Raw genomic sequence first — 20,203 nt, forward strand, 5'->3', positions numbered from 1 at the left:
TTATGGGCCCTCTCAGCCCGGCACCGAGCTGCAGCTCAAAATAATTTTGACCCGAAGGTATTAGCTGACTTATAAACTTGCCAACACAGGAACATTGTTAACATAACACTTTGGCATCATAGGTGCGCTATGGTACTTAAACAAATAGTACTACCCTGGTAAATATACATTAACACAAACTGTGATGTGTAGAAAGAGGCTAAAGGCTAAGCTAATATGGTGCTCATGCTATAATAGATAAGAGTTGCAACTTCAACAAGTCAAGATATAGCCATTATAACAGTTATCAAAATTTTAAATTCCTTTTTATTTAATTTTTTTTTTCAATTTAAAAAAGAAGCAGCATAAAACCAAAACAAAACAGAAACACCACAGTTTTTATCATGAAAAAATAAGTTACTCTAAATTCAGTGTTTGTTAATTCAAACCATAATCAAACATGACATTTAAAGCCCAGGGACCAAATTATAAGTGTGGCTCCTTATGCTAGGATTAAAACTCATGTAAACATATTATTCATCTTGACATGAGGGAGATAAGCCTTTCATTTTGACTCATAGCCCATAGAACAGGTTAAAGGAGCTATTTGTTAATTTTGCTATTGCTACATAGCCAACATCAGGATTAACAGCTGTTTACTTAGTCTTCACTTCAGCCATTGTTGCATTTACAAGAGGTTATAATACACCCTCTGAGCAGCACTACTTCTTTAGGGCAGCCATGGGGCTACAGTGACTCAGTATCAGAAAATGACGAGACAGTCTGACCAGGCTGGGGCTAGTTGGTTAGCATGCTAACTTTAGTGGGTTTTTTTCCACCGCTGCAGACAGCTATTGGTGATTAATTACGTTTGATGCTGAACTCACAACGTCTCTTCTTCACTGGTAAGTAAAAAGTTGTCAGTGCTAACATTGGCTACGTAGCGGACAGTCACAGATAACAATCACAGTTTAACTGACAGTAGTTAATCACACAGTAGGCTAAATCCACCCTGAACTAGAGGCAGCATTAAACTGCCTTCTTTGAACTAAATCTCTCAGGCATGTCACATCACTGATCATGTCCCAGTGATTTCGCAGCAGGTTTGCCTTGACAGCCTTCCCCAGGTTTGCCTCTGGTTTACCTTAACAGCTAATTGCAGACCGGGGCTGTGACATCAACGACTGGGTTGCGGCCACATCCGCAACCTGCAGTATGTCTCACCCTGTGCAGCAGCAGTTTTCTGACCTGTGATTCAGTCTTGAATTATGTGTCACAAAGGAGTAAAAAAGTGAAATTTTCTGCCCCCTGGGCTTAGTACATCTTAGCAGCTGACTACAAATACCTGGCAGTTAAGATGATGTTTCTCCTGTGTTCAGTAGTGTCTGGGTGTGAATACAATTGAATTTTATTTGACAGTGAAGTGAAAAAGTGAAAAAATTATATTTAAATACACATAGGAAAGCTTGCACTCACAGAAATAGCTACAAAGAGCTTAACTGTGAATTGCATATAGCGCATCTCTGGATTTTTGACAAATTTAAAACAATTCACACTGTGCAAAACACAACATCAGGAACAGAGTCGTTCCATGTGCTATCCAGTGAGGCTACACAGTGCAACAGTAGTAACAGATCTGTCAGAGCACTTCCACTCTTGAGGCCGGCAACCACATGGAGCAGTTGTTGATTATACAGTCAGTTTGGTTTATGAAGTGTGCAGGAATTTTACAAGGCAGTCACATTATTTTACGTGGTTAATCATAGTCTACATCCATTTTCAGGTCAGTGTCAGCCTGGGCCATGACAGATTACACTTCTGAGCACAGAGGTCAAATAATCTTAATGGCAGAGGTGTTATTAGCCCTCGCGGGTGCAAAGGAAGTCATTAACTCATGCTCCATTTCCAGGCTTCCTTAGTCTCTGAGCTCAGCATACCAGCACATCGTGAAGGAGATGGGAAAAGACAAAGTCTCGCTGTAGTCTTTAGGCAGAATAAACCCCTGGACTTGCCTCACAATATTTCCATCCTCACAACATTTTCTAGATTTTTAGATTTCCACAAATAAGCCAGACACAAACTATTGTGGTAAAATTTTACCCTGTTTCTTTCAAATAGTCATGTATACAGCTTTACAGTACTTTTCTACCCTTTGTTATCCATCCTGCTCGTCACCACAGAGGTGCCTAAGATTCAACCCTCACACTCCAGCTTCTCCTGCCCCCAGCTGTCATCTGCCTGGGCCCAGTGGAACTCATAGCCCTTGGACAGCACAAGGCTTTCCAGGTCCCTGTCTTCAGCCCTCTCCTTTAGCCTCTGCTCCTCCAGTATGGACACCAACATGTCTCGTTTCTCCACTGTCCTCATGATCTCCGCCAGGATCCCCTGCTCCTCCTGGAGCTCAGATGCGCTCTTCTTTGTGTCTAAAGTAAGGCAGGAACTAGTTTATATACTGTCATGTCTGACTATCAAGTTATGTGTTTTTGTATGCGTTCATCCCTCACCCTCGACTGCCATTCTGCACCGTAGATCTTGTTGCAGTCGGCTCTGTGTGTCCTCCAGTTCAAGCTCCTGGGCACTAAGAGAGAGGAGAAAATTGGGTGACCTCTGGTGGGGAGCAAAGCAAATTGCAGCAGCTTTAACATGTTTTCATCACGTCAATCATCTGTGTGTGTTAAGACGCAGTTACTTACAAAATCATGAGTTCGGACTCGTAACGAGCCAATCTGTTCTTCTCCAGAACAAGTTTAAACCAGGACTGATAGAGCTGGGCCTCATCACTGTCATCTCCCTGAGATGATTCTGGGAGGAGGCGGGAGTGGTTGAGGAAGGAGGGAACAAAGGAAAGGAGGTAGCGATGGATGAATGTAGCAGGGTTGAGAGGGATATAGGACAAACTATGTCAGACTTTTATGTAAATTATGCAAAGCCACTACAAGTTAAAGACTGGAAACAAACCTCAAGTTCACACACAGGGCATCTGCTTTGTATCAACCTGACAAGACCTTATTCTTCACACTTCACACAAACAAAGCCCTGTACTGTAAAAAGATGAAGCAACAATAGAGTCTCTCTGTCTATTGCGAGAACGGTCATTAACTGTATCCCAGATCGGAATTACAAGGCAATGTCTTTTTCTAAATGGTCTGAGAAGTATGGGCACAGCAATTAAAAGAAGAAGAAGAATGATGCCTTCACAGTGGAATTCCATTGAGAAAGCAAGGTGCAGAGATGTGACATTAAAAGTAGCTTTGTAATGTCTTGTTCAGGCTCAAAGACCTTTTCATGGCATTAATCTGTGTGTGCATGTATTGTTAAGTACCTGTTTCTCCTCTTATGATCTTTTCTATAGCCACTCCTCTCTCCTCCAGGTCTTTCTGTTTCTCTCCAACTTCCTCCAGTTGTCTTTGGATAACCTGGGCGATGCAAAAAGGACATTGTACAAAACATAATTAAACATGATCAAAGAAGATTGGATTTGATAGAATGTGATAAAATTTTCTCTGTGGAGCGCACAACATAATGTACTTGGAACATGTCTTTCTAGAGAGTGTCCTTGTTACTTTGGGTATTCCTGATAATACATTGTTAACAGTTTTCAAAGGGACAGTGTCTTTGGTTAAAGTAGTTGCAGTTAATGGATTACTCAGAACTCTGCTGCTGTTTTAGTTATTTTTCAGTGCTCTCAACACTTTACAGAGTACTTCATTGATCTTCATTGTGACAGGGTAATGTCAGAAATCTCAAAGACGGAGCCAGACAAATAAAACAGCAACTATCGGCATGACTACAATCCACTGGACTTAAAGGACTAGTTTGATGTCTTTTCATTTTTAGTTAGATCAGAACTCAATACGAAAAACTCTCTCTGTATATTTAATATAAGGCTAGAACCTGCAGCCGGTTAGCTTACTGTAAAGCCTGGAAATGGGGAGACAGCTAACCTAAACAAAATCATCTATCCCATCTAAAACTCAGTAATTCACATTCACTACTCGTTTGTATAATCCGTGCGAAACCCGCAGTGTAAAATTGACACCTTGTAATTTTCTTAAAAATCCAATACAGATGTATCGGTTAACAGTTTTTTTGCTGTTGTTTTTTTTAAAATATAAATGCATAACATAAACAAAAAAACCTCATAAACAATTTTGCCATGGATCACTTAGATAAGGTGTAATTTAGACTCGTAAGTCAGGTGCGTTTAGATACAAAAATGTTGCCTGGTGCAACTTTAATGTACACAGACAAAAAAAAAAATCACTGCATACAGAGTAACAGAATCCAACAGAAAGATCAGCCATAATAAGCATACACAGAGTGGGCTACTTATTCAAACACAGGTGATCTTTTCAGTCTGTGGGAGCGGTAAACCTTTATCCTTTAGGAGCATCAGGTAAATGTTAAAAATGTCAAATGTATCATGATCACTTGTAGCAAAAAAGCACTTCAGTCTGACAGATATTGGGTGTTTTCCATTTTTTGGTCAAGGCAGACATAAAAATACGATGTACTGAGGCCATGGCCAGCACCTCTGAGAAAGCCATTTAAAATAAGTGACTCTGAAAAGGAAAGAATTGCACCTGAGCTCGGTGAAGTCTCTTCAGTTGTTCTCTTTTAGTCTGCTGGGCCACTATCCTCTCCTGCTTCCTCCTCTGTCTCTCCGTGCTCAGCTGGGACGGGAAGTACAGAACGGTTCAGAATATATGCACACATGCAAATACAGTACATATAGCATTTACATGCATTGTGCTGTCAGTACAGAGAAAAGGTCAGTGCAAACCTTCTGATTGGATGACTGGTTTTCATTTTCATCATCACTAGAAGATGGCTCATCCAGATTCTGTTGACTGGATGCTAGATAAAAAAAGGAAATAACAAACATTTTAAACATTTGATGTTTGCATGAAAGTACAAAACAACTGTTTTCATGTATAACTTGTAAAACTGGTAATATACTACAATCTAATAATAAAATCTATCCGTGACTCTTGGTGGTTTGTTATAGCTTCATTGAAAAGCAACAGAAACAGATAACAGAAGCCATTTCACTGTTTCCTTCCTGCTTTTGAATAACGATTACTGAGTAAATGTCACATCACCTCTGGCTTGAATCCTTTGTTTTTTGACAAAGATTAACATCAATCAGTGATGATACTTTTGAGAAACTATTTGAATGAAACAAAGAACAAAACATCGCTCTTTGGTCAAACTCACAACTCAAAGGATTGTGCAGCCTGTCAGAAGAGGTTCACTTTAAAGCTAAGAAGTTATGTGACATATTTCCAAGTTACATCTCCAATCACACATACCCTCTACTATGATATTGCTTTGTTAGCTACCCACTAGCTAACGGACCAGTGCGGGTTTATACGATGGGTGGGGTAAGCCACTCACCCCAAATCACATATTTCATTTTATTTATTATTTATGTAACCACACCATCATCATGAAAGTCATCAGAAATTTACAGGGAGAGAAAACACATGGATTTCAATTCAAGAATACTAATAAATAACAATACTAATAAATAATCATCATAACACTCATAATGTTTTTTTTCAACATATATTTAGCAATATAGTGAGCAATTAAAAGTGAGATACAGGAGAACAACCTGGAAAGTGTATTTTTCATTTCACTTTAAAAGATCACAAGTCAAGAAGGTTAAGAATCACTGCTCTGACCTTTGTTTCTGAGGTTGGTGAGGATAGTCCTGATTTCCTTTTGAGCCTCCTGGTCCTGGTCCTTCCCCTCGCTTTCCGACGCCTCCCTCTTCCTTAGTCTCAGGGAGGAGAACAAGTCCACCCTCCTGCGAGGCAGTGAGCCCATGTCATCAGAGAACACCCCTCCAGAGTCTCTCCGGCCCTTTAGGGAAACCTGCTGCAGCAGGGAGGGCAGGTCCCGCCCGGCCCCCCATGGATCAGCCTCTACTGACGCCCACCGTACGTCACGCTTGCCGGCCTTCTTCTGCTCTATGGACGAGTCTGGACCCGTGGTGCTGAAGAGGGAGCTAAAGTTGAATGCTCCCTCAGACATGGGCCTCTGTCTGTGGGGGCCGTCATGTTTAGGTCTCCTGGACAAATCATAACGTGCATTTAACTTAAATTAAATCAAGAAATAAATTGCAAAAGTTACAGTTTAGACTGATAAGATTCTTTACAGAAAAATCTTCCCTGCAGCAGATTTCTGATGTGGAGCTTAAAATAAACTGTGAACACATTATTGAATGCATACATTGTGACTGCAGTGTTGGAGCTGCTGGAGGGATTGGTCACACTAAATGTCCTCCTGAAGGCATTGGCTATGAGCTGGAAGGCTGAGGGGGAGGAGGCAGGGGTTTGGCTCTGGGATGGTCCTCCGTCCTGGCCCGAGTCTGTGCGAGGCTTATCTGCTTCTGTCCCTGCTTGTACCTGATAAAACATCAGAGGACAGAAAAAATGCAGTCAACATAACGAGGAATTAATTCCTCTTATCTCCATCATATCACTGTCTTTGGATCACTGCATTATAGATAAAGAGGAGACAATTCTTTCATATCCAAGCCTATTCTTCTCGAGAAAAACAACAGAATTTGCTATTTTAATAAATACACAAATACGTCTCCACCTGCTCTGCATGATTCTGTGTCGTCTTGGTGTCTTTGTTCACAAGAGTTTCTTCAGGTTTGACCTCCATGTCCCAGTTTAGAAGCTTCTCTTTCTCATAAGGAGATATCTTTAAGCGTGTCCTTTGGGGGGACGGGTTGCAGGCTGTCTTCACTGTAGCTGAGTGTTCGTCGCTCTTCTCACTTCTCTTTGAATGATTCTGAGGCTGGGTATCTGCTGATGTCTTGGAAGTGCCATCGCAGTTCTGAGAGAGGAGAATGAAAACAGAATCAGTGCCCAAAAAAAGTCTGTGTGTTCATACTGGGTTATTAAATATATCCATGCATTGTCAGTGACACAGAAGACCTTGCCTTTGACTAGTTACATGATTCTACATGTACACCTAGTGTTGCATGTGTCAAACTAATTAAGAATAAATATAACTTGATATACGGTTTGTTTTTCTGCTGTAGTGATCTCCTCAAAGTCAGAGTCGGCCTCAGGCACAGTCTCTGGTCCCTCTTTGTCCAGTGGCCAGTTTTTCTGGAAGTGCTTAATGAAGATCAGAGGGAAGGCTGCAGACAAAAAAGAAATAATGTTATATCAAAATACTGGATCCTTTCATTTACACATATGTGGATTAATGGTAAACGGTCTGCACTTATATAGTCTATTTATTTTCCAGTCTCATCAACCACTGAAATAGCTTTACACAACAGGGCTTTCTTTCTTTCTTTGCTTTCTTTCTTTCGCCCTTTCACCATGCACACACTCGTTCACTGACAGAACAGCCATCAGAGGCAATTCAGGGTTCAGTATCTTGCCCAGAGACACCTTGACATCCAAACTGGAAGAGCTAGAGACTGAACGACCGACCTTCTGATCGGATGATGCAGATTTGTTGAGTTCAGATTATTATTTCCCATAAAACAAATTTATTCTTGTAGCAAGGCAACATTTAAAAAAAAAAAACATGAACAAAAGAGACATCAACAGATAGAAAGTTAATGTGATAAACGCAGAAGAATGCTGCAACAGTAAGTGGATATGTTAAAGTGCTAAACTGTGCAGAGAACAAAGAGATGGTTTCTGGTATATGAGAATTAAGCACATTTGGGAACACGAGATAAATAAAAATTTGAACCTGTTGCAGCTATTTTTTTTTATTTGTGTGTCCGACCAAGGCGAGGATGTCAAAGGAAAGAGATTTTTGTATGGGTTAAAATTTAAATGTTGTTTCCTTGAGGACAAATTACTAACTGACTTAAGACAAAGGCTGTTGTGGTGTACTCCTCTACACCACAATATGAGCCACAGCCACTACAAGGAATGAGCAAGGAATGAGCCTCTATGACTCTCTGGTGTCCGACAAACCTACACCGTGTGCAGAAAGTATATTAAAAAAAACGCCCTGATTAATCTGCAACATTTCAAGAACAATGAGGCCAAGGCTACACAGAGCTGAGTTAATAAATAACTCAAGATTAGAGTGAGAAAAAAGAAAAAAAGTGAGTATCTCCAGTCACCACTCTCTCCACGTGTTTAAAAAGAACAATACTGAACTCTGGTGTTATATATGTGGCATTACAACACAGTTCAAAAAAATGTGCAGACACTAACTTTAGCTCCTGCCCATCCATCTACACTCAATAACCTACAGTCACAAAGTGAAAATATGTTTTAGAACTTTTTGCAAATTTATCAAAAATCTCTCATTTACAAAAGTATTCACATGGCTTCAGTCCTCAGTGAAACCTAAATAAAGATACAGTTAAAAACAGGAAATCCTAACTGAAGATGGAAAACTAATGCACAGACAAAAGAAAAATCTAAGGGACTCACTTGCTCGGATCTTCCTTTTCCATCGAGTATTCTGTTTGGTTTTACATTGATCTACAGACAGCAAAACAAAGTAAGAGACACAAAGGCATCAATATTTAGGGGGTACTGGTAAAATGACTTGTTACATGATGTCATGACAATGATGACATGCTGATGTTAAGCAGGTACAATGCTTACTAGGTTCACCATCTTAGCTTAGCTTGGTAGCAACACTTGCTAATTACAGGGTTCCCACACATTTTCTCATAACTTTTCCATAATATTTTACATTATTTCTATGACTTCATTTAAGTAGTTTAACATAGGTGGACCGATATAGTGATGATAGGGCACAGTAATGAGTAGCATCATCTGGCCCGGCTACAGCGGGTGTGAAATATGTGCCAACGCTGGCAGTCTGTTGAGCAGCCAAACCAAAGCTGCGTCCCCCATGTTGCCAACGTTTTGGTGCAGGTTGCATCCAGCGCAGCTCGGATCTGCCTCTCTCTTGAGCCGCATCTTACATATGTCATTCAAAAGCTAGACATTTTTGCAGATTGGTATCCTGCTAGAGCTTCCTAACTTCACTCGCTCGTGAGACATTCCCGCCACCAACTCGCAGCATTTTGTATTTCATGTGACACTAGTGAGTGAAGTTCATGCAGCCTGTGCAGCAGTGCATTTTAAATCCATACAACTAATGTATTTTGTATCCTAACACATGATATGGAAATTTTATTAACATATTTTAAACAATAAACTAAAATAGTGTGTTATTTCCAAACATTAGAAACAGTCTTTCTAATTTCACAACTTTTCCAGGAATTTCATGACCGTGGGAGCACTGTAATTAGCACTAAACACAAAGTACATTTGAGGCTGTAATTCATACTTAATAGAATTACTAATCATTACTCATCAGGACATCCTGTGTGTGCAAGTACACTTAAGTAGACGCAAGTAAAAGGTCTGTTTCCTTCACTAATGCTGGTGGCGTCAGCATAGTGTGTCATAAGCTGTTAAGCAGCAGAAAATAAATTTTCTAGATGGACACATGGAAGATATCAGTGTGTTGTCTCACAAGTTGAGACCAAAAGTTAAATCAAATATATCTAAAAATGTATAATCTATTTATAAAATGTTCAGTTTTCTGTTTTATTAGCTCAATAACCAGATAAGACTCTGCTTCTACTAAGTGCACGAGTAAGAGCTAAGACTGTTGAGTTCGCCTTGTTGCTGCATATGTAGAAATGTATCCTGACAGACTGTTGAGTCCAGGAAAACTCTGCTGCTGCGGAGAGAGGGAACAGTATGTCCGCCGCACCCTGATTTCCCAGACACAACCAGGGGGAGGGACTCCAACACAAACACACAGACTCACAAAGTAGGGTCATTAGTTGAAGTTCAGCCAGTTTAAGATTCTCCCTCAGTGAATATCATGTTTTCAAGTAATAACGTTGAAAACCCATCACTGTCTGCGTGAGAAAAAACAGAGCGTAACGTTCTTGAGGTTTTGTGCCGTAGGAGCCGCACTGACCTTTGGTGCTGCCGTGGCTTTGGTCCTTTGACCCTGTGGTGTCTTGTGCTGTGGATTTTACAATGCAGGAAGCATCCAGAGCCTCCACAGCCATCTCTGTGTCTTCAGGAACTCTTTTCTGACCTTTATCAAGCGGCTCTGGAGGCAAGCTGGACACCACCCCTGCAAATAAAAGCAGTATTCAGCCATTAAGTTTTAACTCATTACACATTCATTTAATGCTAATCTAATTTCCTTTAAAAAAAAATAAAAAATTACTAGCATATAGCTTATTTCATGCATACTAACTCACTGGATGTCTACTTCAGAAAACCAGGTTAGCAGTTACTACTAGTGATGCATTTTCAAAAACAACCAGTGTAGCTTATTCAAAAATGGTAGCCAGGTACTAAACAAATACACACATATCCTTATGCACTTTTCATACAACAAAGGAACTTAGTGAAAATAATAAAAAGCATTACAGCGTACTCCTATTCATTTTTTTAAAACTCCACAATTACAGTAGGTATTAATTTCTATTAGCAGCACAAGCACTGATAAAATACACGACATGAATGCGACAGAGTACTCACAGAATAATGAAGTCTACATTGTACAGAAGGTGATTCCACTCGGTCACAGCAAATAAATGACAATATCTTGATAGAACCCTTGTATGCAGTGTGTCATTGGTTAACCACAACTTTTCACTTCTAACAACTGATATTCTCACTTTGGCTTGGTTCAATGTCTGTGGTATAAAAAAAATAAATAAATAATAAAAAAAAATACATATATATCCCAAACCCAGAGGAAAGGACAGAGAAGACCCACTAGCAGAGCCCACGAGGAAGCCAACAGGAGAAACTGACATTCACTTCAATTCTGTTCAGGTTGACTGGTCATTAAAGCATCAAATTGGATTTAGCTGAACGGTGTTTGATTATTGTTAAGCTTTCGAATAAAGCCTTTTGTGTTTTGGTGATACATTAAATAATGATTGTGGTTTTTTTGCAGCATTTAAAGCCAAGTTTAAGCTGTGAAACCCCATTGCTGTGCGCCTCCCTCTAAATCCACTGCAAAAGCCTATTCAGCTTCTCATCAGATGTTACAAGGAGCATGTTATTTACTGAGTTAACAAAAGCTGTGATTGTGAAAGTGATTATGAAAGTGATTTGTGTGGGTGATGTTAGGTCAACTTAGCACAGAGGTGGAAAAAAAGGATTTGCTTTGACAGAGGCTTTTTCATGAAGTTGTTAATTTTGTTGTTAAAAGATTTGGAAATATTGTGAAATAGTTAAATTGTAAGATTAACTCGAATGCCATCTGTTGAGTCATTTCTGAGCTTTGGTTTCTTGGATTTATTCAAAATATCCCAAATCAACTAACTGGCAACAAACGACGAAGCAAATTATTTATGTAATCAAATTGATTTATTTCTTAATATATTTACAGCTTATAAATATCATAAATTAAGCAATTTTACAGGAATTGTCAATGTGGAAAACAAATAACAAGGCTGGCAGGCTGTGTCCAGACTTATTATAAACACAACTACAAAACATACAGAATACAGCCAACAAAATGTATCTGGCAGTGTGCAAAAAGCTGCTATTGGGCTGCTGATCTCCTGGGAAAAGTCTAGGAGGTACATGAGAGAGATCTGGAGAGGGGCTCTTGGGAGGGGAGGCCTCCTTCTGAAACAGAGGGAACCACAGACAGACCACAGATGTGTGGACACATAGGTTACTGTCAAAGGGGCCTGAGAAGAAGGGAGGCTGCTGCTGATGATGATACATCACAGAGAAAAATTAAATTCAGGGGTATTTAGATGGATGTTTGGTGTTAGCGGAGGTTAGGGAGGAACACAGCACAACATGAGTGTTAGTGGGGTTAGCTCAACGATGAGACAGCAAGAGTATATACCTTTCTTACTGTCAACAAAACCCATGAAAAGACAAAAAAAAAAAAAAAACCCACAATGAATTGGCCTTATTAAGAAGTATCATCTGAGTAGCCAAAACCTGATGCATCTTACTCCTCTGTCCTATAGAGCTTTATTGTTGTCCCACGAAACTATGTTCTGCACAAGCTGCACAAAAATAGTTGAGATATTATATTCTGGACCACAGTAGTGGACTGACTGACTAAGAGACATTTTTAACCACACTGCTAACATTGCTAGTGCATCACTAGTTTTGTTTTTTTTCACATAATTTGTTGACAATAACAAAATTATTGAACATTTCTTGCCATATTCTTTTATTTTTGAGAAAAAGGAAAACTTAACATATGAGTGACGTTAGGTAGGAGTTAAATGATGCTATATGTTTACTGTAATTTAATGAAGGTATAATACTTAATTTGGAATTCTTTTTTACATATCATGATGTCACACATAACGCCTTTGTGAGTACCCATGCCAAACTCGGGATTCATGCTGGTTTGTTATTGGTTAATCTTGGTTAGGTAAAAGGTGGGGAGGGGCTACAAAGGCAGCCAATGCAAAAGCAACACGACAAGACCTTATGACTGAAGCCAGCCAATCATCACCTTCCCCGCTGGCAGGAATCAGCCAATCAGAGGGTGCAGCATTGGAAACTCGAAACAGACTGAACAAAATGAAGTGAACAAAATGGATGAAAATGAATTTAGGGAAAGAAGGAAATGAATGAGGTGTGGTGAAAAAGGGAAATTGGAGATGGAAAATTGAAAGAAAACACATATAGAGTGCTGAGAATTACAAGAAAGATACTGTTTGCATTAAAGTTATTACAATAAGACATGACAATGAAATGTTGGAACTGCCCAAATAACAGGTCAGTACTTTAGTAGTGCATTTTGAGAAATCATTGTAATACTAATACTACACAACTAAAACAAACAATCAGAGATAAATTCACCTTAGGAATCATTTACAAAATAGGATACAACAAAAATGATCACAAATAAAAATGGAACTGCAATACTTTGAAAACACCAAAGTGAAATATATTCACTGAGTCAAGACCATTCAGTCTTTTCTGGATTCTGCTTTGTCCATCGATGAGAAATAACGACAAAGACAGCCTGGAATGATTATAGATAAGGCTCACTGTTTTTGGTTTGTACAGATTTTCATTAAAAAAAAAAAAAAAAAATCCAAAACAAAATAAAAAAACAAAACCTTACAGATCAGTCTACACTGGATTTCAAATTGATTTTACAACCCTGTTGCAAAAATGCACAGACTATTAAAGTAAACATGGGCCCTCTTGTTACAAGAACAACTCAGGAAATCTGTAAGTAATACATAATGAAAAAAGACATGAAAGAAAAACAAAACAAAAAACCTCAAAAGACTGTTTGTGTCACTACATCCCAAGTTGGAATAAAGACTAAATGATTTACCATTTATTTTTGTAATTCAGTTTTTTGTAATTCGATTTTTCCCAGATTTACAAAAAAATTTTAATGATCAAGAAATTCTCTGATTTTTTTTTTGTGATATAAAAACCATAAATAATGAGCCCCGAATATATAAAGTGAAGTCTGTCACTTATCGTCAAGAAAATACAAAAGGAAGTGAAATAGTAACATCTATATTAAAGTGAAAAAAAATACTGTTTTGGCATTTCCATTGCACATCTCTGTGGAATTGAGTTAAGGTGCTGCAGGCAATATGCAGAGTCAGTGTAACATCAACATCAACACTTGATTACTCTGACATAATTTTAGTTCAGTGAAAAGACACCACCACAGTCGAGATGGCTTTTAAGGTTAGAGTCAGAGGGCGTGTTCCAGGTTACTGCGATTAAACGTACTTGGTATATTATCAAAACGGATTATTTTACGTATCTTCAGGTAAAGCCTGATTGGAGTGCAGCGTGGGAAGCAGAGTGGGAAGCATCTGATATTTTGTCACAATTCAGTTGGTTGCTCTGAACCAGACAAGACCACTGGATCAGAGTCATGTGACTGAACAGAGCCGATTTCAGGAACTTCACAAACTGACCATCAAGATCTGGACATCAGACTGTCTGTTACACATCATCTGATGACAGCTGTGTGATGTACAGGGTAATAATTATGACCATCTTTAGGTGATGCCTACAGGCTCAGCAGCCTGGAACAAGCCCATGTGAGTCAGCAGAGTGCAACACCAGGAGATCTCGACAGTCTTCAAACATGTACAAGGGAATCTGAGCTGATTACCAACAGTATCGCATATACACAAGGGCTGCAGCATTTAATTCATGCATCACCCCTGAAGTCCCCTCAGCAAGTACCATTTACTATTTGAATACACAACATAGTTACAGGACGGAAGCTGAGCAAGGCCATACTCGCAAATACTTTTTTATCCCATTATCCTGAGATAACAAAGCTCGTTACCTCGAGATAACCACATATTATCAAGAAAAAATGATTGCTTATTAGCCAGAGATAACAGGAAAAATATATTTTTTGTTTTCTTAAGATATTATACTGTTATCCTTAGAAAACAAAAAAATATTTTCTTCTGATATTACCTTCTTATTTAGGGATAACAAACAATTGTTTTCTCCTTATAATGTTGTTATATTAAGATAATGGGCTTTGTTATCTTAGGATAAAAAAATATATGCAAGTATAGCCTTTCTCGGCCGTATCAGAGTGCCTGTATGACAGTATGCTTGAGGTGGCTTTCTGTTGATCTGTCCACTGTAACCAAAGGCAAAATTCACTCCAGGCACTGAATACAAGCAGTGGAAGTAATTCAAGTGATGCATTTTTATTTCAACTAAGTTAATCTTCGTAAAATACTGATGATTTCAAAAACACAAAAGTAAAATGACCGTTGACACTTGGAATGTAGCAAGTACAGATATTATTATTTGGTGTAAAAATAATCACTTGTTTACCAACCCCTGATTCATCAAGTTTGGGGAGGACAGGAGAATAAATTCTAATTCTCCTTGGTTCCTAGTAAACTGGCCAAAACAAGCCCTCTGCTAGTCCCTGCCCCCCCACCCTCCTATGTTAGGCGGTGGCCAATGAGCTGCTGCTGGACCAGCTGGTGCTCCTGGCAGATCTGTCCCACCACCTCGTGCATCATGCAGAGCAGAGGACAGCCCAGGCTCAGCAGCTCATACAGGAACACATAGTCATGTGAGTAGCTCCTGACGTGGGACCCCACAGCTGTGAAAGACTCACACACACTTTCCAACAGCCGTCGAGGCAACACACACACAGCCCGGCTAGCGCGCCTCGGCCAGCTCAGGCCTCGCCTAAGCAAGGAAACGAGGGTACCTGGGGGAGGGATCTGGACGCTGTCTGTCGCTGAGTAGCTCCCACTGTCCAGCAACAAGGGTGTGACACGGCTTTGGTCTTCCTGCATGAATCAAGATACACAAGAGGAAAATGATGAAATACAACTTAACCTACTATGACAACAAGCAAAGCTGCTTAAGTATTTATTTTATTCTTCTTCTTTTGTTGTGCAGCTATTTCCACAGATTTGGAGATTAATACACAAAAACTACATCAAATTGAAGCCTGTGATTACACCACCTCTGGTAGGATTATTTTTTGTGATCTGACATTTAGTTTTTACACAAATCAAATTTTTTTCCTACAAGGGACCAATAGAGGATGTGGTCACCTTACATGTCTAATATCTCAAATACTATACAGGCTACAGACATGTAGTTATGTTACTATTACTATATATACACATTTATACATATACATTTCCCAATGGGAAAAGTGGTCTCAGACAGCTTATCAATAAATTTGAATAACTATAAATCTATGGTGATTAAAGAAATCTTAAACACACACACGGGTGCCATGACATATTCAATCTACTTACTAACAGCACCACCATGAAGCGAGCTTTTTTCTTGTTAACAGTGGCGCACAGAAGAAATATTATTCTTGTGGATTTTGTTTCTCTGATAATAATAGTATTTATCTTATCATTTCCACATCAATAAACTTTCCAGCATTTGCTTTTTCACTTCCGCTCCTTCTACAAAGGTGAACAACTGCTCAGGGACAAATCTGAGCAGGTGGACACCAGCTAATTGCGTTACAGGTTAAATTCGCAAGTAAGTTCAGGAGCAATGGCTCATTCTGTGGATGCAAACACACTTAACATTTCTTTTGAAATTTGACATTTTCTGGTTGGTTTTGCTGATTGTATGTAACTAAAGTGTTCCTTACCACTCTCCTTCTGAACCTGCCCAGGTGAGTGCTGGATTGGCGCTGGGCATAATGCATCTTGCAGTAGAACTTTGCTGTAAAGGAAGAAAACACAAAAATCATAAATACACTTCATTAAAAACTAAAGTTAGAATCATTCACGTGTTTCTGTGTAACAACAGGGTTAAAACAAAGCTAAAAATGACCCTCCCCTCTGATATACTTTATAGACACACCAGGTGGAGTAAAGAATCCATAGTTACAATGAATCAAACGTACCTTCCTGTGAGTCGTACGTGTGTCCTCCCAGACGGAGGGTGCAGTTACAGACATCACAGCGGAAACACTCGCGGTGGAAGAAATAGCCCTCAGCGCTCAGCCTCTCCATGACATACACCCGCTTGGTGCAGAAGTGGCAGATGTCGCTGCCGCCGAGCCCGGAGGGGAAGTCCTTACGTACCACACTCTGATATGAAAAAGACCAGGACAAGGTTACACAGATACCAGGTGATGCTTCTCTGACAAGTTTTTCTTAGCATTGTTGTGCATTTCTGAGAGGTGCCTGCAAGTACACAAAACAAGTTAGTCACATGGTCAGGCAGTGAGCTGGCAAACTGTTGAAAGCAGCTGCATCCATCACAGGAAATGTTTCCATAAAATCAGCAAAGAACAAGAAATTCTAGGTTGAACTACGGCATTAACAACAGGCTCGAAGCTGTACCGTAATAGCAATATGCAAATGTTTCTTTGAAACTGCAAGGGCTCATTTTACTGCAAGTACAGGTAAATAATATTAGTGTCTAACTACTCACAGTAATCCACATACCTTTAAGACCTCACTGTGGACAATCCATTCTCAAATCTAGACAAACAATACATTTTCAATACCTGTAAATAATCTATGAACACATACTTAGAGCTAACATAGTAAATCTTCTGTAAAATCAGAAAATTATGGTTTATATTTTAACAGGACAATAAAACAGCAAGTGATCCATAACAGCTAAGGGTTTGTTCAAGGCCCAGGTCAGTTTTAGGGCTTTAATCAGCAGTTTGAAATTGTGGCAAATAAACTTATCAGCTTTCTTGCAGAGAATTAGACAAGACGGTCGATACCACTCTAATATCTGTGTCTTAACCATCACAATTTGAGATTCCAGCAGCTACTGAAGAAATAATACTAGCACAAAAACAACCAACCACAACTTGTGCTATGATATGATGGAAAGTTTGAAAAAAGATTATCATATTCAATGCAGCAGAACCAGAGATACTTTCGTCTTTATTCTGCACATTCTTCCTTACCTACATTACCCACAATGCAACTCAACCGCCAACAGTTCAGTTGGAGATTTGTTGGCGTTATGCTACTAGTGGCTAATGTAGCTTCCAGCCACTAGCCTTAAGCAGAGATGAAGAGCAACCTTTTGAGGTCTGCTGATTTATTTCAAACTCCACACACCCAGATTTTTTTTCTCTCCAAACTTGAAGGCTTCAGCCCTGACTGATGCTGCCTCAAGTGACATCACTGCCTCAAGTGACATCACTTAAGGAAGCCGCAGGTTTATATTTACCAGACAGATCTGACAATAGCACCCATCTTCTCATCTAACACTCATCAAGAAAGCAAATAAGCATATTTCCCTAAATGAAAAACTATTCCTTTCAGACACAAGTCTCTAGTCTATTCCCAAAGCCTAAATGTAGTATGAATGTATCAGATAAGAAAAGAACGAAATCTCAAGCGAAATGCTGAAAATCAAGTCAGATTATTCAGCGCTCAATATCTCAAACATGGAATTTAATAAAGCTGTTACCAGTTTCCTTTTACTTGAATCCAATTTTCTGGTTTGTCAAGTCCCATGTCCCTCGAACCCAACACAACTGTCAGTTAATTCTCTTCACAGTTGAGGTCAAATAAGTAAAATTGTGACTTGAGTGAGACACAAATTCAAATCATGCAACTTAAATCCACACTGCTATCATCAGCACTGCTGTGTGAGCATCGAGCTGATCATCATCCTCTAGTCTCTTCTGGCTACACTGCAGCTAACAGGCTCTTTCAATAAGCAGGTTGAGGCCAAGCAGTGGTTAACTTGCAAGTATATGTATGTAGACTCAGCCAGTTGTCTGAAGCTTTATCTCATGTCTCTGTAGTGTGAAACTATTTTACATTAATACATACACACTATCTGCTGCTACAGAAAAAGCAGAGCCGATTTACCCCTTTAGCCTTAGGAGCCCTCCCTGGCCACGGAACTAGAGCCTGAAAAGCAGATGATCTGTTGTCACAGCTGAGAAACCTCTTTTCTTTGTTATTTAGTGACAGTCGATCTTTATCCTACATTTCAAAACTGTTTATTACATCACAGTAAAAAAGAACCTTCAAATCAACACAATGCATTTTAATCACACTAAGTTGGTGGTTCCCAACCTGTGGGCCAGCAAAGGTATTGCAAGTGAGCCAACAAGTAATTAGCAAAACAGCACAATTTTGGTGAAAAGATGTAATTATATATATATATATATATATATATATATATATATATATATATATATATATATATATATATATATATATATATATATATATATATATATATATATATATATATATATATATATATATATATATATAAAAATGTTTTCAAATATTTAAAAACAAAATGATCTTTAAAAAACATTAAAAATGTTTAAAACCTCCTTTCATTGTTTTTTGTTTTTTTTTAAACTCCTATCACTGTGATGAGCCAATAATAGGAACTTCTATGTTGGCACCGACCTGACTGCATCGTACACTAGTTTGCTATCCCAGTATGATTGCGCGCTAAAAGATAAACATCCACGGTAAACACGTAAAGTATCAAAATTGACAGCTGGTTATCAACAGGCAGCTTTCAGTTCAGTCCTGAATATTCGATTCTTATCATTAAAATAAGAATTATTCTGATAATGTCTTATTTAGCCTCCATATCGTTACGGGGTTGGATCTGGGCTGCCAACATTTTGAGATTTTCACGTGGGCCAAACGTGGGAAAAGGCTGGGAACCACAATGACATCTCATCTTCATAATGATGAACAGGTAAGCTGTGTTACACTTATTTTTTCAAACTGCAGCACAACACGGGCAAAAACAACAAAAAAAAAACCACCATGAACTCTGGGTTAGATTTGTTTCTGCAACACCAGCATGCATCTTACCATAGTGGTATTGGGCCTGTGGTCTGTCTCATAGAGGATGGCCAGTATCTGAGCTTTAGCATCTATGGCTGATGACACTTTTCCAACTGTACGCTAACATTAACGCCAAAGATACACAGTGGAAACAACAAAGAGAAGTTATGAAGAGGAAAGATGGAAAAGCAGAAAATTCATGCTTCACATTCAACTTATGGAAATGCATTTAGACTGAGGTATTAACTAGTACCTCTTTAATGTAACTGGGAGCTCCAGTCGGACAACTCTCAGAGCGAGCAAATGACTTTGGAGTGATTCTTCTTGTGTTTTCAAGAGCGCAGCTCCCGTTGCACTAAATGATCACCAGAATGAGCATCATTTGCACAATGACACACAGTTTATCGGCAAAACAGCAATTTTAGCAATCCATGTTTTACATGAATTCACTGTTAATCTAATACCACTCTTTCATAAAGCAGGAAAGTGAGTATAATAAAAAATGAAAAATTGATTAATGAATGTTGTGATTATATTAATGAGTCATTAACACCAAATTGTGATGGCTTATTTTCTAGCAATTCTACTCACCAGAATTTTAATCTAATTTTACCTCCCAGTGGAATCAGAAATTATTATTATTCATATCGTTATTCCCCCAGTTTGTCGCCTTTTCACGCAGGAATAATACACATGAATTCTACAGATGAGCTAAAGGTGTGACAACAATACAATACAGAACATTTCCAGTGGTATAAAATCTCAGCACAGTGCAAACCTGTGGCAGAGCAGAGATGCTGTGGCCTCTACTGCTCAGACTGATGTCTGAAACTCTTTCTCCTCACATTACTTGCTTCACAATATTTCAGCAAACCACAATATGTCAGCCATGCTTTCCTCTTTTTTGTAAATTGATACCACTGGTCAACAGTTGTCTCAGATTGTTACCATGGGAAC

General features: G+C 39.0%; 1 protein-coding gene across 5 annotated transcripts in view; it reads right to left on the reverse strand.

The window, feature by feature from the left end:
* Positions 1-355: 355 nt before the first annotated feature.
* The window catches only part of mical2b (microtubule associated monooxygenase, calponin and LIM domain containing 2b), a 58,580-nt gene continuing 38,732 nt past the window's right edge, over positions 356-20,203 (reverse strand). Inside the window, exons 21-38 of one of the 5 annotated variants that reach the window (XM_071506412.1) lie at positions 19,500-19,601; positions 19,274-19,366; positions 18,296-18,337; positions 16,351-16,537; positions 16,093-16,166; positions 15,178-15,259; positions 9,925-10,086; positions 8,409-8,459; positions 7,020-7,141; positions 6,589-6,831; positions 6,217-6,392; positions 5,667-6,055; positions 4,763-4,836; positions 4,563-4,652; positions 3,302-3,395; positions 2,673-2,781; positions 2,484-2,557; positions 356-2,402 (exon numbers count right to left, since the gene is read on the reverse strand). In XM_071506412.1, coding sequence (XP_071362513.1) covers positions 2,173-2,402; positions 2,484-2,557; positions 2,673-2,781; positions 3,302-3,395; positions 4,563-4,652; positions 4,763-4,836; positions 5,667-6,055; positions 6,217-6,392; positions 6,589-6,831; positions 7,020-7,141; positions 8,409-8,459; positions 9,925-10,086; positions 15,178-15,259; positions 16,093-16,166; positions 16,351-16,537; positions 18,296-18,337; positions 19,274-19,366; positions 19,500-19,601 — 2,394 coding nt within the window. In that variant the 3' untranslated portion in view covers positions 356-2,172. Of the gene's footprint in view, positions 2,403-2,483; positions 2,558-2,672; positions 2,782-3,301; positions 3,396-4,562; positions 4,653-4,762; positions 4,837-5,666; positions 6,056-6,216; positions 6,393-6,588; positions 6,832-7,019; positions 7,142-8,408; positions 8,460-9,924; positions 10,087-10,116; positions 11,604-15,177; positions 15,260-16,092; positions 16,167-16,350; positions 16,538-16,897; positions 16,934-18,295; positions 18,338-19,273; positions 19,367-19,499; positions 19,602-20,203 lie in introns of those variants that run through there. The other 4 variants (XM_071506420.1, XM_071506431.1, XM_071506438.1 and 1 more) reach the window with 4 other exon arrangements.

Source organism: Trachinotus anak, unplaced genomic scaffold (genome assembly GCF_046630095.1).
Source record: "Trachinotus anak isolate AG129_WGS33_773 ecotype Australia unplaced genomic scaffold, CSIRO_AGI_Tana_v1 ptg000002l, whole genome shotgun sequence".
Classification (NCBI taxonomy): domain Eukaryota; kingdom Metazoa; phylum Chordata; class Actinopteri; order Carangiformes; family Carangidae; genus Trachinotus; species Trachinotus anak.